The sequence below is a fragment of the Panthera tigris genome, chromosome B2 (genome assembly GCF_018350195.1).
Source record: "Panthera tigris isolate Pti1 chromosome B2, P.tigris_Pti1_mat1.1, whole genome shotgun sequence".
Taxonomy (NCBI): Eukaryota; Metazoa; Chordata; class Mammalia; order Carnivora; family Felidae; genus Panthera; species Panthera tigris.
This window is the reverse complement of record NC_056664.1, coordinates 37,817,848-37,844,027: the sequence shown is the minus strand read 5'-3', so window position 1 is coordinate 37,844,027 and position 26,180 is coordinate 37,817,848. Positions and strand designations below refer to the sequence as shown.

Below are 26,180 nucleotides of genomic sequence, written 5' to 3'. Positions count from 1 at the left end.
ATCACACTTAAACAGCTACACATAAAGAATGTTTTCTGAGGTTTAAGAAAATTTTAGCTAAGAGGACACCAACTACTACTTCATGCAGGAAATATTTATGGGAAGTTACAAAATTGTAGGCATGGACTCCTACAGCATATTACTGCATTTTAATTACAGACTCCAGAAATACAACTTAATTTGATGTAAATCTCACATTCCTTTGAAATCGGTACACTCTTCCATTATTTGCTAATGGGCCACATTTTATTGTGTCTGCAGTGGATCCATTTGGAAGCTGAAGACAGATGTCGGGGAGAGTCTCTGTGTTATTTATTTCTATCGATTGTCGATTTGACTTTTGTTCCAGTACTGTAGGATTTATTGTTGGGCGAATATAACAGTGACGTGAAACCCATGTTTAAGTTCTGCAAATAACTTCCAGTCACTTTCGAAACACCTCAACTTAGGTTCTAAATTTGAGTTTGCGGTTTTACAGGCACAGTTATTTGCTGGTCCACTTCAGCATGCAAAATCACACACTGGCCAGATCTGAGTATGGTTATTGTGGCAACGAGTAATGGGTCACATTTTCAGCCTATTTAACTCACTAGCTACATCATCATCACCAACACAATGCCAAGATTTTGACATCTGTGTATTTTGGTAGTTGGTGTAAATCAACAATGGTGGATATCAAGAACTCAGATTTGCAGAAGGAATTTCGGGTTAAAATAGCATCCGAGTGTGTTACCCTCTCTGAATACGTGTGCATCCATATGGAAATTCTTTTGTTAAATCCCATTTTGCAGGGGTGGGGAGCTGCACACACTTACTCACGTGAACAGTCATTTGGAATACTGTTAGGTAAATTTTATTTTTAGGTATCAGAATTTGCTTCTGATAATTACAAAAAATTTTTTTAATGTTTATTTTTGAGAGAGAGAGAGAGCAAGCAGAGGAGGGGCAGAGAGAGAGGGAGACACAGAATCCGAAGCAGGCTCCATGCTCTGAGCAGTCAGTACAGAGCCCGATGTGGGGCTCAAACTCAGGGACCATGAAATCATGGCCTGAGCCAAAGTTGGATGCTTGACTGACTGAGCCACCCAAGAGCCCGCTTCTGCTAATTTTAAATAAATAGGGTATTACAGATACAACTGAAGTCCTCTTGTGGCCTTTTTGCTTTGTATCCCTCACAGAGGCAACCATTAGCATTAATTTGCTGTGTTCTTCCAGTCCATATTTTTATACTTTAATGACCTAAGTTCTAGAGCCATGAATGAAATTTTTAGGTGATACTTCTTTTTGAGCACCTGAGTTCTGTCATAGATATCATTTTGATCATCGAAGTTTACATCATTCTTTAACATGCTATTTCTCATCAGCAGTTCAGAAACCCATCTGTCAATCTATCCAAAAGGTGCTTCATTTTGACTTCCCTGTAGTTTGAATTATCCAAGTTCATTCATCTCTACTACCACAGATTTTCATTTAGGTTGTACATCTTGTGCCAATTTCTTGCTATACCCAAGCATGAATGCCCATATGTGTGCATACCAATCACCCCTTTTCACTCTCTCCCAGTGAGACTTGTTCCAGACTTCTCTCCAGGAATACACCTCGGAGTCTGTTGCTGGGTTGTGGGTTATATCCATCTGCAACCTTACCACATATTGTCAAATTGCTCTCATAAAGAGGTTCTTACTTTATATTCCTCCCAGCAGTATATAAATGTTCTTGTTTCCTTGTGTCTTTACAAATCTTGTTTTGTTAGACTCCATTTTCTAAAAGTTTCCAGTCTGATAGAGGTGAGTGAAATACTTTATCATGATGGCTCTAATTGTTTGTCCTGGCTATTTGTGAGTTGGAGCATTTTTTTTCCAATACTAATTAACCATTTTTAGGTTTCCTCTCTATGGGTTGCCTGTTCATATCCTTTGCTCATTTTTTTTCGGAGTTGCCTTTTTCTTATCGATGTGTGGAGGTTCTTTATTTCAAGCATTAATCTTTTGTTAGCTATATGGATTGCAAACATCAACTCCCAGCCTTCCAACTCTGTGGTAGATTTTATCACCCAGAAGTTCTTTAATTTTGGATAATTTGGTCAAATACTTTCAATTAATTCATTTTTGTGTTTAATATCTTATCATAAAAGATCCATGACTGCCTTGAATTGGTCCTGATATGCTTCCATATTTTCTTATATGAATGTTAAAATTGTGTTATTTTACACCTAAGTCTTTAATACATTTTGGAATTTATTTGTGTATCAAGTGTGAGAAGCAACCTAAATTTATTTTTTTCAAGATGGATAGCCAGTTATTCCAGCACCATTTGTTAATTAGTCTGTTCTTTCTCCATTATGGTGTGAGGTCACTTCTGTCCTATCCAGAGTTTCTAAATGAGCCCAGCATGTTTCCCTGATCTCATTATCTGTTCCTGCAGCAATACCACACTGTTTTAATTACTATGGCATTATGATATACCTTGATGTATAGCAGGACATGCTCCCCTCTCTTGTGCTTCTTTCACAGAATTGTTTCTGTTATTTTTTTATATTTGCTCCGTCTGTTTTTTAGAATTAATTTGCCCTGTTCCACAAACATAACATGTGGTATTTTTATTTCAATTGCATTGGTTATGTACGTTAATATAGAGAAATTAATATACAGATTCATTTTTAGTTTTCCCATCTATGACATGGTACATTAATATCTAGGACACCTTTTATTTAGGTTTTCTTTTTGTATCTCTTAATATTATTTTATCATTTTCCCTACAAATCACACTTTTTTATAAGATTAATCCCCCATTATTTCATTGTCTTTGTTACCATTATAAGTAATATTAGACTTCCTGATTAATTATTGCTGGTTATTAGAACTTCTCTAATTTGGCATGTTGATCTTTCATCCAGCAACCCTGCTAAACTTCTTAGTTTTTAACTTAGTTTTTAACAGTTTATAGATGTTCCTGCATTTTCTTTGTAGACTACCATATTTTCTGCAGATAATGATGTTTTCATCTCTTCTTTTCCTGTCACGATGACTTGTATTTCGTTTTCTTGTTTACTGCATTGGCTGGGACCCCCTGTTCGCTGTTGGGTAGTAGCAGTGATACTGGGCATCCTTGTCTGTTGGTTGTGTTTATTACAAGTGTGTAATGAATTCTCCCAGTGCACCCATTCTCACCTTTTTCCCCATGATGTTCACATTGAGCATCTGCAGTATGGCTAGCCAAGATTAAGGTGGGAACTGTGGTCATGTAATGAAATTAAGTTATCATATTAGTAAGTAGACCCAAGCTTTACCTTATTCAAACTCTTTCCTCACTTTCTGAATCAACCCATCCACATCTGTTGTCAGTCTTTCCGGAAACAATACATTAAGTATAACTGACTTTAAGAGGTCTCGGCTACAAGTGTTTTTGTTGCATTGGACAGCACTGGCTTCATTGGAAGTGTCATACCATCGGAAACATAAATTTAAATTTTTTGAGATTCTGTGAAAATGCTCATTGTTCACATTGATTTTGTTTTGCAATTCCTTTTTTGTAGACTCCAATGAACCAAGCTTCAACTCGTTCCCACTGCATTTTCTCTATTCACTTATCAAGCAAGGAGCCAGGATCTGCGACCGTCCGCCATGCCAAACTTCACTTGGTTGACCTGGCTGGTTCAGAGCGAGTTGCAAAGACTGGAGTGGGAGGCCAACTTCTAACAGAGGCCAAGTACATCAACTTGTCCCTTCATTACTTAGAACAGGTAAAATGGGCACAACGGGATTAACTATATCTACCATTTGCTGACACACTTTACTAGGCACTCAGCTAACATTTTTGTTTTTTGTTTTCCTCTTTTATTGTGGTAAAATATACATAACATAAACTTCATAATTTTAATCATTTTAAGTATTCAATTCTGTGTCGTTATGTACATTCACAGTGTTGTGCATCCATCACCGCCATCCATTTCCAGAACTTTTTTCATGACCCCAAACAGAAACTCTGTACTTATTAAGTAGTAATTCTCCATTTCCTTATGCTTCCAGTATCTGGTAACCTCTGTTCTACTCCCTGTCTCTATGAACTTGCCTATTCTAGATACTCATATAAGTGGAATGTACAATATTTGTCCTTTTCTGCCTGGGTTTATTTCCCTTAGCATAATGTCTTCAAAGTCCCTCATATGCTGTAGCATGTATTTGAATTCTGTTCCTGTTCAAAGCTGAGAAATGTTTCATTGTATGTACATGCCATGTCTTGTTTATCTGTTCATCCATCGACGGATGCTTCAGTTGTTGCTACCTTTTGGCTATTGTGAATAATGCTGCTGTGAACATTGGGGTAGCATTTTGTATATACCATTTCATTTAAACCTTACAACAGCCCTACAATGTAAGGCATTAGTTATTTCCATCTTGTAGATTTTAAAACTCAGATCTTCCTGAGGCCTTCCCAAGGTTACCAGCTAGCAGTAAGATGAGGAGTAGAATCTTGAATTGCCTGGCTACAAGGCCCATGTGTTTTCTTACTATACCTTATTGTTTTTGCTGTAAAGTTTGTAATGGGTGTGAAAATAGGTTATAAATGGCCTCCTGTGGCCTATCTTTTCAGGCTTGTGGCTTAGTTATAGGAACATAATTTAGAGATGACTGATACCTTTTTTGGCTTCTGGTGACTTGAGTTCGTGATTGTGATCCTGCAATGGTTCTCTTTGCTTTACCTGTCCTCCCGACCCCTACCCCAAGTTTACTACGATCTACCCCAGTGTGTGCTCTGTTTTTTATTTCTGATTTTGACTCCAGGTGATAAGAGAGCTCATCTGAATTTAGCCAAATAAATTTTCCAGAAAAAAATCCTCACCCCTTAAAATGAGCATATTGAATTGGATGATTTCTCAAGTTTCTTTCAGCTCTGTGAGTGAAGTGCTGTGAGTTGAATGTTAAAGATGGCAACTACTTCCAAATTCTCAGAAAAAAAAAAAAAAAAGAGGAGCATGATTAAAACCTGGAGTAGAGAAGTGCAGACTATATTGGCAAGGCAGAAGGACTTGCTAATGAGTGTTGGAGGCTAAAAGATTTGAAAAAACAAACAGAAACACCCCCTCCCCCCTTTTTGAGACTGATATTGTCCTGATGGTAAATGCTTTCTAATGGTCAAGTTGGCTGAAAAAGCAGATTGAGAGAAACCTAAGGGAGTTGTATCTGAACAAGGTACATGCAGTTAGGCTCTAACCAAATAAACCCCCGTAATGCAGCACCCAGAGATTAATGACCTGCCCAGTGTTCAGATCAATTTTAGTGTTTCTGACAAGATTCAGGCTTCCCTAGCTCTTCCTTACTCAAATATTACACACTACTTTTACTTTAACAGAGCATTTACTTAATAGGACACTTACAAAACATTGATATAAAAACATAACGGACTATATTTAAAGTGCTTTATTTCAAAGAAATATACCTAGTTGTTTCAGTTGGTAGCACTGTTGGCTTTAATTCTCATTATGCCCATCTGTTCATACAAAATTATATTCATTAGTTGAATCAGAATTTCCACCAATTGTTACCACTCAACGAAAACATTCTGCCCCTAATCCTCTCTTCATTTTAGCACAACCTCTGTAAGCTGCTACTTGTCATTAGAACTATTTCTCTCCCCACATCTCTTCTCTTCAGGATTCTTATAACATCAGCCTCATGTGAGTGGTCTTGGTGGCTCTGTGCATTTGGTTTCCTGTATAACGAATTTATGTACTTAAACATTTACAAGGAGCAAGAGCATGCTGAGGACTGTGCCAGGCACTGGAGCATAGTGCCAAGCAAAGTAGAAACGGTCCTTGCCCCAGAGGTCTCATGGGCTGGTGCAGGGAGATGTGCGTGGAATAAATAGTCATTGAATACTTGGTTTTAGTCCAGGTGAGTTGTGCAGAAAAAGGCCAAGGGGTGAGGAAAGCTTGTAATGGGGGATCGGACTTCAACTGAGAAAGGTGGAGGGAATGAAAGTTCTTTCAGTGCTGATATTAAGCAAAGATTCAAAGAATGAGTAGGAGGGAACCAGGCAGGGCTGGGGTTAGTGTATGTCAGGCAGTGGGAACTTGGAGTCCGTTAGCCCTTTGCTCCAGTACAGGGGCTCGATTGACCCAGAGCTGCAGTGACATTCACATGTCGTTGACCTTTGGCTTTCAGAATGTAAATAATCTGTTTCATATTCACCCAATGCGTCACTCCAGCTGTTAACTGCTTACACTGATCCACAAGTGTCTTCGTGGAGGTTATAGCATAAGACAAGGGAGAGAGAAAAAGGGGAAGGTTAGCCCGAGAGTGAAGAGGGACACAAATGTAGGAAACTGGAGTATGTGGACATAGATGTGTGAAGTTGAATAAATCTAGGAGTTGCGGCTAGAGAAGAATAGGTGGGTAGTAGAGAAATTTTGGAATTTCACACAGAAAGAGATAAGTGAGAGAGATCCAAGGAGTACAGGGGAATAGGAATAATAAAAAGAGGCAGGCAGATACCATTAATGAAATAACAGGACTTTTGTACACAGGTTTTCTTTATGTTGGACTTGATTATGGGGCTGACGAGACCGGACATGTAACACAATTTAGTTTAACTCACTTCATTCATTCATTCACTCATTCATTCAACAAATTATGATTAAATGTCCGTGAAGTGCTACAAGTTATGTTAGGCAATGGGGATAAATGCATGGGTGAGAAGATAGTCTATGCTATCGTGTTATCTAGTGAAGGAGCAAAGCAAATAAACAGATCCTTACAGGGTGCCTGGATGGCTCAGTCGGTTGAGTGTCTGACTCTTAATTTTGGCTTAGGTCATGATCCCAGGGTTGTGGGATAAAGCCCCACAGTTGGGCTCTGCGCTGGTTCCACAGTGGAACCTGCTTGAGATTCTCTCTTTCTCTTTCTGTCTCTGTCTCTCTGTCTCTGTCTCTCTCTCTCTCTCTCTCTCCCTGTGCCCCTCCCCCACTCACGTGTGCACACTCTCATTCTTTCAAAAAAAAAAATCCTTACATATAGTCAGATAAATGCTCTATTAGAAATTCAGGTAAATGTTTGTAATTAATTACATCTTCTCCATCTTATTTTATATATATCTATATCTATATATATGGAGATGTCCTAGGACAATTCGGTAACCTCTCTTACATTTATTATCCCACACTACTTATAGAAATTCCATGAAGAACCGTCACTGCCCTTCTGGCCATAATTATGGACCTTACACCTGCTCGCAGGGCACAACCTTTCTGAGTTGAATGCACCTTATTGTGCTCATAAGTAAATAAATTTCTGTTTGTCAGAACATTGTTGGTTTTGGAAATTTCCTTGTGTATGCAGTCCTCTTTCCAAAAAGTCTCCTCGAAAACATTTTAAGCCACAATAACAGGGTACATCTTGGCCCTAGAAATTAAGTCTGTGGAAGAGAAGGAAGGGGATATACGTATTTGTTCTAACCATAAGCCTCACCAAGTGCCCCTGGTGTGACCCTCGGTCTCTATCAGCCCAAACATCAAGTGAAAAACCACTGGGAACAGAGTGTTTGCTCTCTGCCTCTACAGAAATCAGAATCAGGGTCACCTTCAGCCAGTTACCCCCCATTAGTGGGACTTCCCCAGAGTTTTCGTTTCCATTTGGCTTCCACTAAATGTGTGTGTTCAGGAGGAAAACTAATGGTGCCAGTGCCAGTTGTAACCGCTCCAAATCATTGTCAGTTTTCAGAGGCTAATTTTCCATGTGCTTCTGAGCTCTTTAAAGGAAAATCTCTTTAACTCATTAAATAGCAATCTGAGTTATTGATTTTAGGCATAGTTTCAAGATAGTTGGAGATACTGTTAAATATAATGTGAGTTTCCACTCTTTGTTGCTTAAAGAATGCCTTCAGGAACATATTGTTGTATTTGTACATGAAATCCCAATGGAAGTAGACACTAAAAAAAAAAAAAAAAAAAAGAATCCAGGTTGTATACCACCTCCTTACCCTGTGCCATGCGGATCATTTGGTTCCTGCTGAATTCAGAGAGCCCAAAGCTGCCCCACAAAGAATAATCTACCTTTGCCTCTCTCCCAAATACCAGCCATTTCTGGGTCACTCTGAAGATCTGTATCTGCTCCAAGGGGTCTGGGCTTGTTATGGTATCCCCAAACTCCTTTAGAGCTGAGAAGATCCCTCTTGGAGAGAAATGGTCCAGAACTGGATTTATATGGCTGTAGCAAGTGTCCAAAGGGATCATAAGGAACATAGCCTGGACACCCCTGCAAACACAGGGTACTTTTTGTTTTACTATTCCAGAAACTATCTCTATGCATCTTTAAAACATTTTTGTGAGATAGGCAGGCATTCCAATCCCACTTTTACAAGTGAGGAAATAGAGACTAATAAAGGTAAGAGATTCGCCTAAAATCACACAAGTGTGCAGCTGGTTTCTGCCTCTGAGTCCTGGGTTCTTTCTTTTATTATGCACTGCTTTCATTTCCCCCATTTTTAAAGACCATGCTTTCCAATCCGTAATCCCATTTTGAATTTTAATTATTCTCTTGAACAATTTTAGAGCCCTTTCTGGAAAGGACATTGGGATTGCCTCTATAACACTCATTGCAGGAGTAGCAGCCAGGGGCCCATCCCAGCTCTAGGAGTAGACCTTGACTAGTGTAGGCTAGGTGGGACCTTGGCTAGAGTGATTGGTTCAGGGATGGGCCCGTGACCCATGTTTGTCCCTAGGAAAGCTCAGAATGTATGTTTAATAATTAGAGAACTTTATCACATCAGTTATAAATAAGAACATTGGTCAGCCATCTGGTGGCCATGAAGAGAGGCAGACTTCTATAACATAGAAGGTAGAGCAGATACTGGTGAAAACTAAGTCCTCGGTGGTAGCACTGCCCTTTCCTTAAAACTTTCCTATTGCACATGGGCCAATACATCTCCCTTAGGATTAAATCCAGTTTGTACATTTTCTGTCATTGCAACCAAAAGCAAGTTAAAAACTCCATTTACCTGAATACCAACAGGAAATTTAATAAGCGTATTCTCTTTCATATCATCTAAGTTTCATCAAGCTGTTGAATAGAAGAGATGTTATTTCCTGAAACAGGAAAAAAATAGTGACAGGAAAAAAATAGTGTTTTATGAAAAAATTTCAAAGTACTTACAATACTGTTAGATACTTAATTATGATTCATAATTAATAATGCCACCCTCTCCACACATCCGTCCCACCAACCCCTCCCTGTTTGGTCTGGTGTTTGATATTTGGGCCTGCCTTGCTTGTTATAGATATTTCATTTGTCCTCTTGGCTCTGAGGCTTTGGAGTTCTGCTCAGTGTCCCCTACTACCTACCGTCTTGCCACTCAGATTTGGGTCTGCCATGTTCCCCACTTCCTTTCCAATTATATCAAACTCAGTTCTGCCAAATCTCGTTGCATACTATTGACCCTCGCACTGTCTTCCTAGGTGAAGCTAATTAGTCTACTCATTTATTTGTTCATTTATTTCACGTAAATGCGTCAAGTGCATGTTGTATTAGTCAGATTTCTTAGTTGTGAACTGGAAAACCCACTGTAGCTAATTTAAGCAGTGTAGAGTTTATTAAACATAAAGAGTCTCAAGAAAAGTTGAGAGCTGGACTTGGATACTATCCAGCTAGGAGCAGAGCAAACAGGAGACACATCCAGCCACGCCACTGAACTGCTCTGCAAAAACATTACCATTACCCCAGTTGGCACTCAGGGCATTAAGTCCTGGATTCCAGAAAGTTCCTGCAGCTGCCTCAAAGAAACCAGATGCCTTTGCCACCACATTGTCCTACAAATCTGATCTTCCTCCTGTGGCCACCACCTCTCATGACTCACCTCCCAGTTCCACACTAGGGTGTCCTCTTGATGGAGCTAGGTCTCTTGTGGAAAGTTGAGTCGTAAGAGAGACTAGGTCCTTCTTTTTTTTTTTTTTTTTCCCAAGTTTATTTATTTATCTTGAGAGAAATAGAGACAGCATGCATGGGGAAGGGGCAGAATGAGAGAGGGAGAGAGAATCCCAAGCAGACTCTGTGCTGCCAGTGCAGAGCCTGATGTAGGGCTTGAATCCATAAAACCATGAGATCATGACCTGAGCAGAAACCAAGAGCTGGACTCTTTAACCAAGTGCATTACCCAGGCGCCCTAGGCTGCTCACTTCTAATGGAAGGTGTGTGGCCATCAGCTCAGACTAAAGGCAGGGAGAGGAGGCCATGTGGAGGTTTGAAACAAAAGGATAAGATGTGAAGGCCTCATTTCTGAGGGTGGAGAAGTAATTATTGAGAGAAATATCACAGGATACCTGGTTTGCAGTAAAATGTGTGGTCAGCAAAATAAAGCGAGATCCAGTGGTCGTTTGTGTTTTTGCTCCAAACAGCCCTCAAAAACAATCTTGTTTTGTAAACCAAGGGAGTAGAAGAGGTTCTGTTGGTGGGAATTACACACCTGAGAGTGGGGAGGATCAGAACAGTGACAGGTGTTGGCAGAAGTATTTTCGAGAGTCAGAGTCTGGTGATGCCCTTCAAGTCACATCTGTGCGTGACTTATTCCTGATGCTTGGGATGGGCATCTAGCACTGGGTTCGTCTTTCCAGGAAAACCCCGAACCCCTGGTGGCTTCCTTTGGGAACCCCCACAGCAGCCTTTCATCCAGCTAGTTCCTTCTCATTAAGTACCTAACACACTTGCGAAAAGTAAGATGAACGAGACTCAGAACCAACATAAACTTCCCCCATCACTTACAATGGTAGCAAACACATATAGAGCACTTCTTATGAGCGGGGGGTACTTCTTAAAGCAGTTTGTACATTTTTACTCTAAATTGTACAGATTTTAACTCTAAATCATGCCAGCTTCCTATGAGGGAGATACTATCCTTTGTTTTATAGTTGAAGAGATTGAGGCAGAGATGTTGAGTGACCTGTCCTAGTAAGGCTAGGATGTCAGACCTGAACAATGTGGCACCCAATTCTCAGGTCTCTACCACTAACCCCTGCCGTCTTATAGTTCTTATATACTCTTCTGCCTCTTCTACCTTGAAGATGGGTCATATCAATCGATTTTGGTAGGATTTTAAAAATCTGACATGATCTACTCTTGAGGTTTTTTTAAAAAAATGTTTATTTAGTTTTTGAGAAAGAGTGAGAGAGCACGAGCAGGAGAGGGGCAGAGAGATAGGGAAAGAGAGAATCCCAAACAACCTTTGCACTATCAGCGTGCAGAGTCTGACACTGGGCTTGATCTCATGGAACCGTGAGATCTTGACCTGAGCTGGAATCAAGAGTCAGACGCTTAACCAACTGAGCCACCCAGGTGCCCCTACTCTTGAGTTTTTATATAAATTTTCCAATGGCTGAAAACAGGATAATAACATACCCTGTTCTGTACCAAGTTATATCATCTGTCCAAAAATTACAGCATTCACGGTGGGATGTTTTTGCTAAGTTTACTTCCCTCTGCTTCCACCATTATTATACCAAATATTGTAAAGATATTTATTCTGAGCCCAAGTTTTAGATGTCACCCTGCATTGTTGTGATTTCTGTTTGTATTTTCACTGTAGTTGCGGCTTAGTTGACTGTCAAATGTGCATTTTCTGCTAATCTAATGCCATTATTTTTCTACTGTGCCACAGGTGATCATTGCTCTTTCAGAAAAACACCGTTCCCACATTCCCTACAGGAACTCCATGATGACCAGTGTCCTAAGAGACAGTCTGGGAGGGAACTGCATGACGACCATGATTGCAACACTCTCTTTAGAGAAAAGGAATATCGACGTATGTTGGTTCCTTCTGGGGATCTCAGTCTGAGTTTCTGTTGCTAGTTTATGAGATGGAGTTGAAGGTCCTGGGTGGGTTTCCATCTTTTCAGCTGCTTTCAGACACAAATACCCTGCAGAGTTCACAGCTTTGGTTTGTTTGCCGGCATTTTAATCATCCCCTTTGAGAATGGACTTCACACAGCACAGGATGGTGGGAAGAAGGCTCATACACGGGTTTTGGGAAGCCCCCTGGTGGGTTAGTAATGTTGGCTGGAAGACACGAGAGAAGAGACTCATTAGCTTCTGTTCCGTTTTGCTCCTGAAAACTGAGATACCTTGGAAGCACCTCCAAGAGGTGTCCCTGGACGTGTCGCTGAGCACATTGCACAGGCCGTTTTGTCAGGGGCTGGCTTCTGACTGGCTTTCCTGGGTTGCTTTAGAGTCAGCTTGGCATTTTACACATTTCAGTTGAATGCCCAGGGTCTAGATTTTTCTCCCAAAGAGGAAAGCAGGAAGTGGCAGGGTGTCTTTCAAAACAAGGCCAAGCCCTAAGTGCATTCTAAGATGCCTTGAAAAGCCTCTCTCTTTGGTCTGTTAACAAATGTTTATTTTATAGTCTTTCATGTTTGTGAATTATAATAGTACCTGCTATGATTATGATTTGTATATGTAGTTTTCTGGTTGAATAGATCAATAGTTGAAAAAAACATACCAGTCGCCACTCAGGACCTCATGATCTCCCACAGTTTGGGCATTGATCATATTATTAAGCCAAAATAAAATTTTTATTAAAGTTTTTATTAAAATAATGTTCTAAAGCAAAGCTTCCTAATTTGGAAGACTGATTCCTCATTGTGTTTTATACACATCACTCTTTAGGTGTGCGTCTTTCTTCTGTGAACAAAACTTAAGTTTTATCTCTCAAAGTCATAACATTTTAAGGAGTTATGTTGCTTCCTTAGGAGTCTATATCTACCTGCAGATTTGCACAACGAGTGGCTCTCATAAAGAATGAAGCTGTTCTCAATGAAGAAATCGATCCCAGATTGGTAAGCCACTTTTAACTTACTATGTTAAAAAAAAAGAAAAAAGTATATCATAGATGAGCAAAACTAGAGGAGCACGTCCTCTGTTCCAGGCAGTGTTCTAAGTGTTGGAACTGTATTAATTTATTTAATTCTGATGACAACCTTACAAGTAGATGTTAACTCCATCCCCACTTGACGGATGACAAAACTGAGGCACAGAAATGGTAAATAACTTGTGTAGAGTCACAGTGCCATAAGCAGCAGAGCCAGGATTCAGGTGCAGATGGTCTGACTCAAGGGCCTGCCACCTGCAGTCCCATCAGTCTGCTCCCAAGATGTGCAGTGAGTCCCGAGGATGTGTATGATGCAGTCACATCCGCTTATATTTACATGCAGCTGGTGGCCTTTCAGAAAACATCAGTTTAACTTTCTAGAGATAATAATAATAGGCCATCTTTTATAAAAGCTAACAGAGAAGAAGTTCTAATGGTTATTAAGTAGAACCATATTTTGCATAACTGTCCTGTTATTTAGAGATTAAAAAAAAATTCATCATGGGTTTGGTCTGTGGAAAAATAGCCAAGCTTCTAGTTTTATAGCAATGAGTCCTGCTTTATCAAAGTGCTTTTTTAAAGCAAAAATATTTGCAAGTTACATGACTCAGATCCTCATTTTAAATGCAGATGTTTTCTCTTTATTTTGTTAGTCTTCTCTGAACGAAATACAACATGGAATCAACTTATGCCAACATTGAAGATGTTGAAATAGAATATTTCAGTTTTGTACATTCCCAAATTAAGATTATATTACTTTTCAAATCACTCAGCTCTTAAAATTTTCTCTAGAACAGAAGCTGGCATAAGCTTAGCAGGATGCATTATAAAAAGATGGTGAAATCTTACCAACAGCACCTCATTTACAAATTTCTCAAATTCTAAAAAAAAAAAAAGCCCTTCTCAAATTCACTGTTACCCATATTAATTATTTCCTTTGGATTGTGCGCCCTGTCTCCCCTGAAGTCATTGCATTAAAGTGTAGAGGTAAAGAGGTAACAGAAATAATGAGGTTATTTGTTTTACTCTCCTCCCCTCAGGAACTTAAGCTGCCCTTATGGAAATCTCCTCTGGAGAAACCAAATGGGTGAGGTAGGGTCTCTTTCTAGCACAGGCCCTGGTGAAACAACAGCATAACACAAGACCCCCCCCTCCCCCCGCTGAAAGAAGGAGTCAGAATTCAAAGGCATGATGAGTCAAGTGAAATGGAACTTGTAAGATGAATTCTTCTACCATCCCTCCTTCTCCAGCAAGCAGCCCAGTAGCATCACTGAGCAGCGTGAGAAAGACAGGAATGAGCTATTAGCCCAAAGACAAAAATTAGTGCATAATTGAAGGAAAATAAACACATTTGACACTAGAGGGTCTTTTTCTTTAAGTTTTTAAAAAACAAAGAGAGACTTTTCTTTGAAGGAACTTGAAGAATGTGAAAAAAAAGATGAACATTATCATGTGTTTGATGTAGGGCTTGTGAGAAGCTTAACGAAAAGAGAAACCCGAATCAAAGCTGATAGCTGATAATTGAACAAATGTTGAGGTCTTCCTGATGCAGAATTCATCTGGTAATTGACAAGTATTATCTCCTGGCCTCTTTAATGGCTTCTAGAACTGACATTACTGTTCATTACTTTATATACAGAGCTTTTCTGAAGCACAAGTGACAATTACAAATTTGTCCTCAAAACCACCTAAAACACAACTTGGATGGGATTTCCAATATCTTACTGTCAAAATCCAATGGCACACAGGAAGCCAGCCCTCTGAGAGCAGGATCATCAAGGATTTGACTTGCTTTCTTTACAAGTATTAATACCTCAGGGAGACAATATGATAAAAGAATTGTAAGCAGGCCAGAGTCTGTGGTGACTGGGCATGGCCCCAAATCTTCTAAGGAAGGCTCTCATTCCAAAGTTTCTACACTAATTTGATGCGAGATGTGACTGTACTAATCTCAAAATCATGAAAAGTTGGCTTAGTTTTGAGATTTCTGTTCAGTAACAGAAGATAATTTGGTTGTTAGATTTGACTTTGAAAGCCTTAGCAGATGTAGAAAATATGGCATCAATATTAATTTAGTGGAGCAGGAGGTGGGGGGAGGGGAGGTTCGAATACAAATGAATGACTCACATAGTTCCTGTCTAAGGATTTTCACTCTGCAGAGCTTGATGATTCCAAGCATGTTTTTGAAAAGGAGCAAACAACCAAAACCCACTCAATCCTGTGCATTTAAATGAAATTCCAGGAGCACTGATGTGTTCAAAATACTCAGTCACCATGTTCTTTGGAACATCAGGTCTAGTTGATGTGGCAGAGATAATCTGAAACCCACTGATATAAAATTCGACAGGCACGTTTGACATATATGTCTGAAGTTGAATGAAGTAAATAAGGGGATTCTCCAGGGCCCAGAAACAAAGTTGAGGCTGCAGTTGTCCTGGAGTAGAAGAGGTGAAGGGGATTGTAAGAAAAGCATCAGAGTTGAAGCCCCGGAACCTTGGAAGACAGATGATGAACCCGTGACACCCTGTCTGCTTCCCAACATAAAACAAGTGAAAAGGTGAACCAGAAAGGGGTAAAAAAATCTGTCCACTGACATAGGGAGATGCTAGTGAAGCTTGTCTGCCTTAGCCTGAACTTTAGGTGGAGCAAAATACGGTTTCTCTGAAAATTTGAAATCCTAATGCTCTGCTACACATGGGTTTGAAGTTCAAATTTACAAACTCCCTTGGTCTGGTAGACCCCAAGCCAAGAAGTCAGATAAATGAGTGAGAAAAATAAATCCAAAACAGTAGAAAGACAGAAATAAAAGTGTGGAAATGAGTGAAAACAAAACCCAAAGCGGAGATACAGTGGAGAAGAGCAACAAACCCCAGAAGTTGATTTTTAATCTAATAATAAAATGAACAAATCTCAGGAAAGATTAATGAAGACAGGAATAAAGAAGGCAGAAATCGATACAATATTTGCAATGAAAAGAGGACTTACCTATAGGCACAGTAGATATCTTAAAATAATAATAAAAGTATTTTGAGTGACTTTATGGCTGTAAATTTGGAAACAAACAAAATAGACAATGTCCTACAAAAATATCACACTGAAACTAATGCAAGAAGCATTAAAAAAGCATGAATAGATGTATGACTAATGACTAGATTCAATAATAACAAAGCTACCAAAAGGAGAGAAAGAAAAACAGAAAAAGAGAAAGAAGAAGGAGAGAAGTGATGGAGGAAGGGAGAAAAAAAAGACAGGAAGGAAAGAAGGATGGACCAGACTCGATGTTTTTTTAAGTTGGTCGAATATTGAAGGAAGAGTATAAATTGAATTCAGCCTGCTAATTTTTGTTTTAGGGAATTTGCATTACGACCATATATTATTAATATGATATATGGTATCATGAGCTAGTTGGGTTTATTTTGAGAATTTAAAGGTAATCTATCATTAGAAAACATGTTAATGTATAGTAAAAGAATAAGAGCCATGGGAAAAATAAACACCAAATTTCAGGTAATGGTAACAGGGAATTCATTTAGGGAAGGCTATACAGAGACTTGGGCTTCAAAAGAGTAATGTTTTATTTCTTAAGCTAAGTAGTAGGTATATAGGTATTTACTTACGCTAACTAGTGGATTTATAAGGTATACTTTATGTCTTTTTGTACATTGGAAGTAGTTCATGCGGAAAAAAAAGTCACATGAATTAAGGTGACTTATCATATTCACAGTTTAAAAGAGAAAAATTATATTATCACATTACTAGATGCAGAAAAAGTATTTGATAACATTAAACATTCATCCATAGTTTGAAAAGACTCGTCAAACTGTGAATATCAGTGAACATCCTTCAAGTGATTAAGGGTATCAACCGAAAGCTAGAGCAAACATTTTAAAGGTGAAATGTTAGAAGGAATAAGATCAGCATATCGGAAGCATTATACTTGGAAGTCCTAGCTAGGACAGAGACATTAAAAAAATAATAATAATAGTGTATGAGGATTTGAAAAGAAAAACATCTGTCATTGCTTACAGATAATTTAGTTGCTTATATAGAACATCTAAGAATATGTAATGATTAATAGAAACAAAACAATGTTCAGAAAATTATGTGGCACATAATTCATACATAGAAATTGTCTTCCTATAAATCAAAGCCAACAACTAGAATATGTAATATTAGAAAAATTTGATTTACAGCAGCAACAAAAACTTGAAAATTCTAGGAAAAAAACTCTAATTAAACATATTTATAGAAAACATGATACATCTTTATTTAAAGGAACCGGTGGAACGCCATACTATATTCATGGATGAGAGGATTCAACATGACTAATTTGATAAGTCTTACCAAATTACTCCTTTAATCGAATTTATTTCTGGCTAAAAATTGAGGAGGACCTTTGGGGAAATTTTATAAGCTGCATCTCAAACTTATACGAAAGAACAAATGACCAAGAATAGCCATGTCTGTTTTGGAAAGGAATAAAATGAAAGTGGCTTGTTCTATCTAGCTGCCAAAGTTTCCTAAGATATAATCATTAAAATAGCGTAGTATTGCCGCACATATAGTCAAGTACATAAATGTTTTTAACCAATGGCCCAGAAAAGGACACATTTATATGTAGAAATATGTTATGTAACAAAATTATAATAGCAAATCTTGCATGGTTAGCTGCTGTATAAAAAATAAAATTAGATCCATATCTCATACTTTATCCAAAATAAAAGCCCACATGTGAAAAGCAAAGCTTTAAAACTTTTATAAGAATATATAGGAAAATATTCCTATGGTTTAAGGTAGAAAATGGATTTTGTTTACGAAGACACAAAACTACAACTAATAATGGAATAAGTCGATAATGAAATCATACTGAAATTTAAAACTTTCACTTAACACAAAGAACACCACAAAATGGCCTAGATTGGGAGAAATCATATACATTACATAAAACTAATAATGGATTCATATATAAAGCAGCCTGCATAAGGCTTTCCATAAGGCTTTCCTTTTTCCATAAGGAAAAAAAAAAAAAACACAACTCAGTGGAAACAAACAAGAATATAAATAAGTGATTTACAGAAGAGGAAACCAAACAGCCGATATACATATGCAGAGATGACCAACCTCCCTAGTAATCAGAAAATGCATATTTGAACTAAACAAGGTGCCATTTTACATCTTCCAGACCGGCAAAATTAAAGCGTCTGTCAGTACTCCATAAGCATTGAAGTAAATGTGGGCAAACAGGAACTGTATATCATGGATGAAGAATCTAAGTTTATACAACTACTCTGAAGACCAACTTAGCAAGGCATACTGAAGAGGAGGGAGATGCACAGACTCTCCAACCATGCAGTTTTGTTTCTAAGTACACACATCAGAGACACTCACATATGTGCCCAAGGAGGTGTTCATAGTGTTGATAGCCACATTGTTTATAAAAGCAAAAGTAAAAATCCTAAATGTCCATCAGCAGGAGACAGAGATAAATTGTGACATAGTCCTTTACTGAAGCAGTATATGCCCATGAAAATTAATGAACTAGAGCTACATGTAGCAGTATAAATAATCTCAAAAAAAGAAGTTATCATTCCATGCAGTATGGTAACATTTACATAAGGTTTAAAGCATGGAAAACGATACCATATATGACTTACAGTGCCATCCATAGGTATAGATGGAGGAAACATATGAAAACATGCAGGGAGATGCTCTCCAGTATATATAGTACAGTGATCACCCCGGAAAGGACAGAAAAGGAATAGGAATTAGGAGCTCCGGTTACATAAGTAATGTTTTATTTGTTAAAATAAATTCTAGAACTATTTTGACAAAATGTTGAGATTTAACAAAGCTGGGTGGTAGGGCCAGGGGTGGCTTTCCGATCATTCTCCGTATGTTTTTGTGTCCTTAAAATAATTCGTAATTTGCAAAGATGTATGTTCTCTGTCACCAAGTTCCCTTTAATGAGGAGGTGACGTTGATTCTCCCGCCTTGCCGTTTGTAGATGATTATACGCCTACAAAAAGAAATTCAGGAGCTGAAGGATGAACTGGCCATTGTCACTGGGGAGCAGAGGACAGAGGCGCTCACAGATGCAGAGCTCCTTGAGTAAGCCTGCAGACCTTTTTCTTTTTCTTTAACAGTGAAAGTTTGTGTTAACTTCTTTGTTGGCCCTAATGTTATGAATTCACCTCAAAGCACGAAGGTCTCCTGGGACAGTCTGAAATTGCATTTAGGCGCCAGTTAAGAGTGGCGGCTTTCCATGAAAAGTTGGATAAGGCTGGCAGTGTTTTTGCCGCCTCAGCTTTGAGGAAGTAAAGAACAGAGCATAGAAAGGATGGGAATATCCTTCTCATGCCAGCTGAAGAGAAGGGCTTGTGTAATAGTCGTGCAATTAAAAACATATACACCAACCCCTCATATGCTGTGGATCTCAGATCTGAAAGGAATTCAAGAAATGTCCTTTGTATTAAAAAGCATCTTGTTGCAAGCACCAATTTATCCCATGCCAAGGTAGGCTCTCTCCTTTAATAAATAGATGGCCCATATATTATAGTTCAAATACTAGAAATGGGAATGAAAGCAGGTATTCAGGGCTTTATACAGCATGGCATCTGTCAGTGGCACAGTGTGGCTCTCATTCTCTCTCTGATCGTGAGCCACAGTGGTGGACTTTCTTGTTGTTTCTGTGCAACTTATAAAGCATCTGTGGAGTGATAATAGTGGGCTGGACTTAGAAGGCAGTGATATTCTCTATTTCCAAAGGAGAAATAGAGATACACAAGATTTTTCTAAGGGCTTACAATCATTTCATCTAACCCTCTCTCAACAGAGAAAATGGTAAGTAATAGAGTTGATGAAAATATTTTCTTTAGGGGCGCCTGGGTGGCGCAGTCGGTTAAGCGTCCGACTTCAGCCAGGTCACGATCTCGCGGTCTGTGAGTTCGAGCCCCGCGTCGGGCTCTGGGCTGATGGCTCGGAGCCTGGAGCCTGTTTCCGATTCTGTGTCTCCCTCTCTCTCTGCCCCTCCCCCGTTCATGCTCTGTCTCTCTCTGTCCCAAAAATAAATAAAAAACGTTGAAAAAAAAAAATTAAAAAAAAAAAAAATATTTTCTTTAAACTACTTCCTGGCTGTGCCGAAAGGTAGGTCTAAACATTGAGAAGCCTTAAGCAAGTTTTTTTTTTTTTAGAGCTTATTTATTTATTTTTGAGAGAGAGGGAGAGCGTGCACGAGTAGGGAGCAGCAGAGACAGAGGGACACAGGATCCCAAGCAGGCTCCTCGCCATTAGCGCAGAATTCAGTGTGGGGCTCACACTCAGGAACCGTGAGATCATGACCTGAGCTGAGATTAAGAGTTGTACACTTAACTGACTGGGCCACCCAAGTGTCCCAAAGAAGCTTTCTGCTATAATCAAAGCTTCACTCTTCTAGGATAGCATCTAGAACACTCTGTTTAATAATAGGAGAGGCTCCTAAGGCTTTCCTTATAAATTTGCTCTGTGGCATATATGCAATTAATGCCACAGTGATATCTAATGATATCTTAGATGCTGAGAAAACCAAGCTGAGAATTCCCTCACTATGATGCTCCCTTCCCCTCAAAGAGAGGAATTACCAATTATTATCTTTGAAGATGCCTCTGCAGAATTTTGATCTTCAAGTCAGGGTTCAGCCAAGAAAAGAAAAACATTCTAGACCTCTCAACAGAAGGAATTTACCATGGGAAATTTGTTGCACGGGAGGTGGCATTGCAGGAAATACGCAGCACCCCAGACATCAGGAGCAGCAGGAGCCCTGACACCCTGGGATTGAAGGGATGATGGTAGAAGCTTATGTTACCAAAGTCTGAGACTGGAGCAGACCAGCCAGAGCTAACCCACAGTGATGCTGCCCCATGTAAACTGGGCCACCAAACAAAGAGCCACAGGTGCTATCAGAGACAGCATCCTGGCAGGGAGTCCTGGCTTCTCTCTCACACCACTTCCAGTCTTCTACCTGCACGTCCCACTGGCTGAACTTGCCCGGAAACCAGAAACATGCCCAGAATTTGCCCAGAAACCATGCTCTCCCTGTTGGGAGAGTCGGAGAATGTAGTTTCCTGTGATGCAGGGTAAAAGAGGGGAAAAGTAGAAATTGGATCCAAGAGCAAGAAGGCAAATGGCCAGTACGTGAAATAAGTACCAGAGTTTTTGCTAAGTCCGGCACATCCCAAATGTTGTTCAGGAGGCTCAGTTTAAGGATAAGATTTTGCATGTGGTGGTTTTAAGATGTCTGCTCCCTCCACTGCACCAAGTCTGAGGAATTGTAGAACTGAAACATCTGAACCTGTAGCCACACCCAAGAATAAGATGGAAACATCTCAGGGGACTAGAGGCTTCAAGGAGTTCCAGGTAGATTGAAAGGTGGGGTTTAGATGGGTAAGAGGAAAGGGTAGACCAAGACTGGGCGCTGCACCGTAAAAGCTACAAGGCTCGACATGGTGGCTCCCTGGAGCGGGAGAGGGCTGGGAGCAGCCTGCGAGGATTTGGCAGAGCCGTGGTAGTGAGTGCAGTCTGTCTTGTGAACCCCTGCGCGCTCCTTCTTCTCCGCTCCACCCAGTGTTTAGGATGGAGAAATAGGGAAAGGCCCCAGGTAGCTGATGATATCCAGGACAAACTGGGGACCAGAGAAGCCCTGAAGGCCAGCCGCTGTCCTCGGCTCTGCCCAAGCCCTGTTCCCACTGAGAACAGTAAGGAGCATGGAGCATGAGCCCCCACAGCCGCTCGGCCCTCTTCCAGGACCACCTGCCCAGGGCTGAGAGTCTAGGAAAGATGAGTTCACAGTTGGGAACAACCAGAAACATGAGGACTGCCGACTTAAAGAAAGACCAGGACAAGGAGCCTTTACAGCTTGGAGGCTTCAGAACTAAATGTTATAAGAAGAGTGATTTAATATCTTTAGAGATGTACAAGACAGCATTATATCCACGAAACAACAGGACCTTTATTTTTATAAAACAGACTGAAGGAGATCTGAAAAATGAAGAAATGTAATTGTTGCCATTAAGAGCTTAATGGATGGCTCAGTGGCAGAATGAAAAAACAGAGGGGCAAATTAGTAAGCTAGGAAGATCAAGGCTAAGGAATTCTTCCAGAATAAAAGATGAAAGGAGAAAGGGAGAGACATTTAAAAGAAAGGAATCATAGAGATTAGCTCTAGATTTACTAATATCTAACAAATAGAAGTTTATAAAGGAGAAATAGAGATAAGGCAGAGGAGCCAATGGTTAAAGAAATATCTAAGGATTTCTTAGAACTAAAAAAAAAAAAAAAGACAGACTTCAGAATGAGAGGGTTACCATGTGCTAAGCTGTATAAGAATGTAAAAAATTTTAGAACCTCAAAATATAAAAGAATCCCAAAAATTATCAGAGAAGAAAAATATTATTAACAATCAAGAATCTGATTTAGAGCAGACTTTTCAACCTCTCTGGAAACAGGAACCTATAGTACTGAAAAACAAAACAGAAGAAAACAAAATAGAAAACAGGACTTTGAATGGAGATTTCTGTATCTGGCCAAATTAGCATGCAAATGAACACGTGAAACAAAGGCATTTTTCAGACACAGAAACTTTGAGACAGACAGTTAACCACCCTAGTTCTTCTCTAGAAGAGACTACGGCAAGGCTATATTTCACGAAAAGAAACATGCTGTAAAGTGTGAAAAATAATAACGAACAGATATTATTTCTTTATGACACCTATTACTGTATTAAATTTACATTATATCTTTTACCAACTTGCCACTTCCCACATACACAGATGTTTCTGATTAAAAGTTATTGACAGAAGTCCAATTTGTCATTCGTAGGAGTTTCGGGGGGTCTACTGGAGAGAAATAAATTTGTGACAACCAATTTAAGATACCGATGGACTCTTAGAGCGTAGTTGGTGTCCTTTGAGCCACAGATAACAAGTGTATACATGCTAGTTGGAACAGATTCTATATAAGACAGTATGTAGGGTTGCCATTAGTTTTTCTGGGCACTTGGTTCATTCATTCATTCATTCATTCATTCAACATGTAGTCTTCATCTAGTATTTACAAAACTCTGCCCTAGGCCTTCAGAGAAGAACAAAAGATGAACGAAACCTACATTCACCTTTCCAGGGGTTCACAATGTAGTGGCAGTGACAGACATAAGCACAAGTAATCACAATGCAATATGTAAGTGTTATGAGAAGATAAAAATAAAACATGAGATTGCAGAGATAGTAATGATTAATTATGAGCTCAGGAATCATGTAAAATTAGTTCCTGTGCCGGTAAGTAAACTTCAGCAGCTCCCAGTGAATTACTTCTCTGCTGCCAAGTTAAGTATACTATATGGCACTACATCTTATTCATGATTTCTGATCAGCACAGAGGGAGAACGAATGCAAAATGTCACACCCACCCTGCCAAAACAAAGCACAGGGTTTCCCAAAATCCAGTACCTTGGGTGCTTGTTCATACTGACAGTGAGGATTATTCAGATAATGTGGGGTTTTGTTATGGTTTTTGTTATTTTGTTGTTACGGTTATGTTTTGCCATAATTAGCTAGAGTGAATATTGGCACAACTTAAAATTCATCAGATTTAAGCGTTCTTTATCCTCTTAAAGTAAAAGAGAGAAATTAAAATGTGCCTCGACTCTGGCACTGCTGTGTAATGTCATGAGTCTGTGCTTTGTCTCCGGGGGCCCCTGGACATTTATTCAGGACTGTGAGTCAGATTCAGTCTCTCATGGTGCGAGGGCTCCCTGGATGGTCAAGGGGTGGGGGGTGGGGGGAGACAGTGGTGTTGGAGACAGGAAGAGTCCCATAGCTTGGCAGGACAGAATGGCAGAAATGCAGTGGCTTTGGCCTATTTCTCTGTCTTGCTGATTCCTGGCTTTATGCTGACTGGAATGGCATAAGGATATTCCTATCAGGGATTTTGTGAAGGATGTCAGAAAGCAGATATTTAATAGATAATGTATTCTGTATTCACTGTTATGTACAGTGGACAGTTTGGTGATGTCTGTTAATATCTGGCCCTATCAAATTTTTTTTGAACGATTTCCTAACATGTCATTTCTTAATGTAAATATTTGTTGCACTGACTTGGATGCTTCAACTGAAGAGGGTTGCAGATGTCAGCCTCCAGTTATTGTGATATTTTTAGTTTACATCTTTTTTTTTGCCTGTGTAAATTTGAAAAGAGACAGCTGGATGAAGGCTGTATAGCCAAGTTAATGTTTATACAGAACTTCTTGGGTGAAGATTTGATTCTGATTGATTCTCTAAACACATACCTCTTTCTTTCTGTGGTTAAAAAGAAAAGAAAAGAAAAAAAGAAAAGAAAAAAAGCCCGTAGATCTCTGGCTAAGATGGAAGTATTCTATCCTGGCCCAAGTCTAAATGAGTAAAATATTTTCTGCATAGCAACACTTTACTTCTGAGATGGAATTGAATTGGATCTCATGGGCTCAAGCTTGCCCAGAGTAAACTTCCAAACATCTGGATCCCTTTCTTTTTTCTGTTTTCCCCTCAGCCTTATTGAGACATAATTGGCATAGAACATTGTGTGAGTTTAAGGTGTACAATGTGATGAGTTAATATATGTATATATTGTGAAACGATTACCACTATAAAGTTAGTTAACACATCTATTACCTCACATACTTGTGTGTGTGTGTGTGTGTGTGTGTGTGTGTGTGTTGAGAGCTTTAAGATCTACTCTCAGAAACTTCCAAGTATACAGTATGGTATTGTTAACTATAATCACCATGCTATAGATTAGATCCTCAGAACTTATTCATCTTATAATTGGAGGTATGTGCCCTTTGACCAACATCTTCCTCGTTTCCCCCACCCCCCAGCCCCTGGCAAATGCCCAGTCTATGCTCTGTTTCTCTGAGTCCAACTTTTTATTTTCCACACACAAATGACTTCATATATATAGTATTTGTCTTCCCCTGGTTTATTTCTCTTAATTATTTTTTGCAAGTTACTTAATCCTTCATCCCAATGTATTGAGCACCTACTAGATGCTAATCATTTTAATATGTGCTTTTGGGTATTCAGAAATATAGGACATGGAAGATTATTCTAAGGAGTGACAGTTTTATTGGGAACATAACATGTATACAAAAATGTATACAAAATGTATACCAAAAAAGTGTGTACACATTTATACACACACGTGTGCATATAAAACCAGGAACAAGATAGCATATCAGTGGAAGGAAAAAATGAACACTGAGAATTGTAAAACCTTAATTATGATTCTAATTCTACTCATATTCAGTTTTTAATGGCTCTCTAGACTTGGGTTTCGTCATGTATAAAGTGAGAGAATTGTACTAAAGCTATCTGGGCACTCTTTCAGCTCCCTGTTTTTAAATCTAATATCAGCTTATTACACATGGTTTAATGTGGTTTTTACTCATTATCTATGATAATGAAAATCTGAATCATGGAGGAATTCAGAAATAGAAGTCACTGCAGATATCACCATCCAGTAAGCTAAATAAGCCATAAAAGATGTTAAGAGGAAGGCGTCTAGGGGCGCCTGGGTGGATCAGTTGGTTAGGCCTCCAACTTCCGCTCAGGTCATGATCTCATGGTTCGTGAGTTCAAGCCCCTCATCAGTCTCTCTGCTGTCAGCACAGAACCTGCTTCAGATCCTCTGCCTCCCTCTCTCTCTCCCCCTACCCCCTCTCAAAACTATAAATAAACATTAAAAAAAAAAAAGGTACCACTCTAAGATAAAGATGAGAGGCCACATAAACGAAGGTGCCGAGAAGGAAAGAACACACTGCATATGTGCTGGGGGGCGGGGGGAGGGGCAAGAGACCAGTGTGGAGGCTTGCACGTAAGAGGCACTAACTAGCGAGGATCTAGGTTAAAACTGGCCTGGCAGGAGCCTGGCGTCGTCTTGGAAGAATTGAAGAATAGGATTAGACAGATAAACAGTGACCTCATGGTGGGTTATGAATACCATATGTAGAGGAGCTACTCTTTTGTTTTATTTAGTGGTGACTAGGAAACATTGTGCTTTGAGAGTATTGCAGTTCATTCATTTATAATGTTTATTGTGCTCGTCTTTGTGCTAGGCCCTGTTCTAAGGGCTAGAGATACAGAAATGAACAAAACAAAGTCCTTGCCCTTATGGAGCTTACATTCTAGTGGGGAGAGAGATAATACACAAGACAAATAACTAAAATACAGAGCATTTCAGAGAGCAGAAAGTACAAAGAGAAAAAATAAAACAGGAGTTGCAGTTTGATTAGGATGACCGTGGAAGAATTTATATGATAAAGA

The 26,180-nt window shown here is 39.3% G+C and overlaps 1 protein-coding gene across 8 annotated transcripts in view; it reads left to right on the top strand.

Annotated features, from left to right (window-relative positions):
* KIF6 (kinesin family member 6) overlaps positions 1–26,180 on the top strand; it is a 384,926-nt gene that overhangs the window by 120,992 nt on the left and 237,754 nt on the right. For all 8 annotated transcript variants that reach the window (XR_006217625.1, XR_006217624.1, XM_042986270.1 and 5 more), the window contains 4 exons: positions 3,536–3,742; positions 11,644–11,787; positions 12,734–12,820; positions 18,857–18,960. Coding sequence is in view for 6 of the 8 variants with exons in the window: in XM_042986270.1 (XP_042842204.1) it covers positions 3,536–3,742; positions 11,644–11,787; positions 12,734–12,820; positions 18,857–18,960 (542 nt within the window). In the remaining 2 variants the exon portion in view is untranslated. The remainder of the gene's footprint in view (positions 1–3,535; positions 3,743–11,643; positions 11,788–12,733; positions 12,821–18,856; positions 18,961–26,180) is intronic.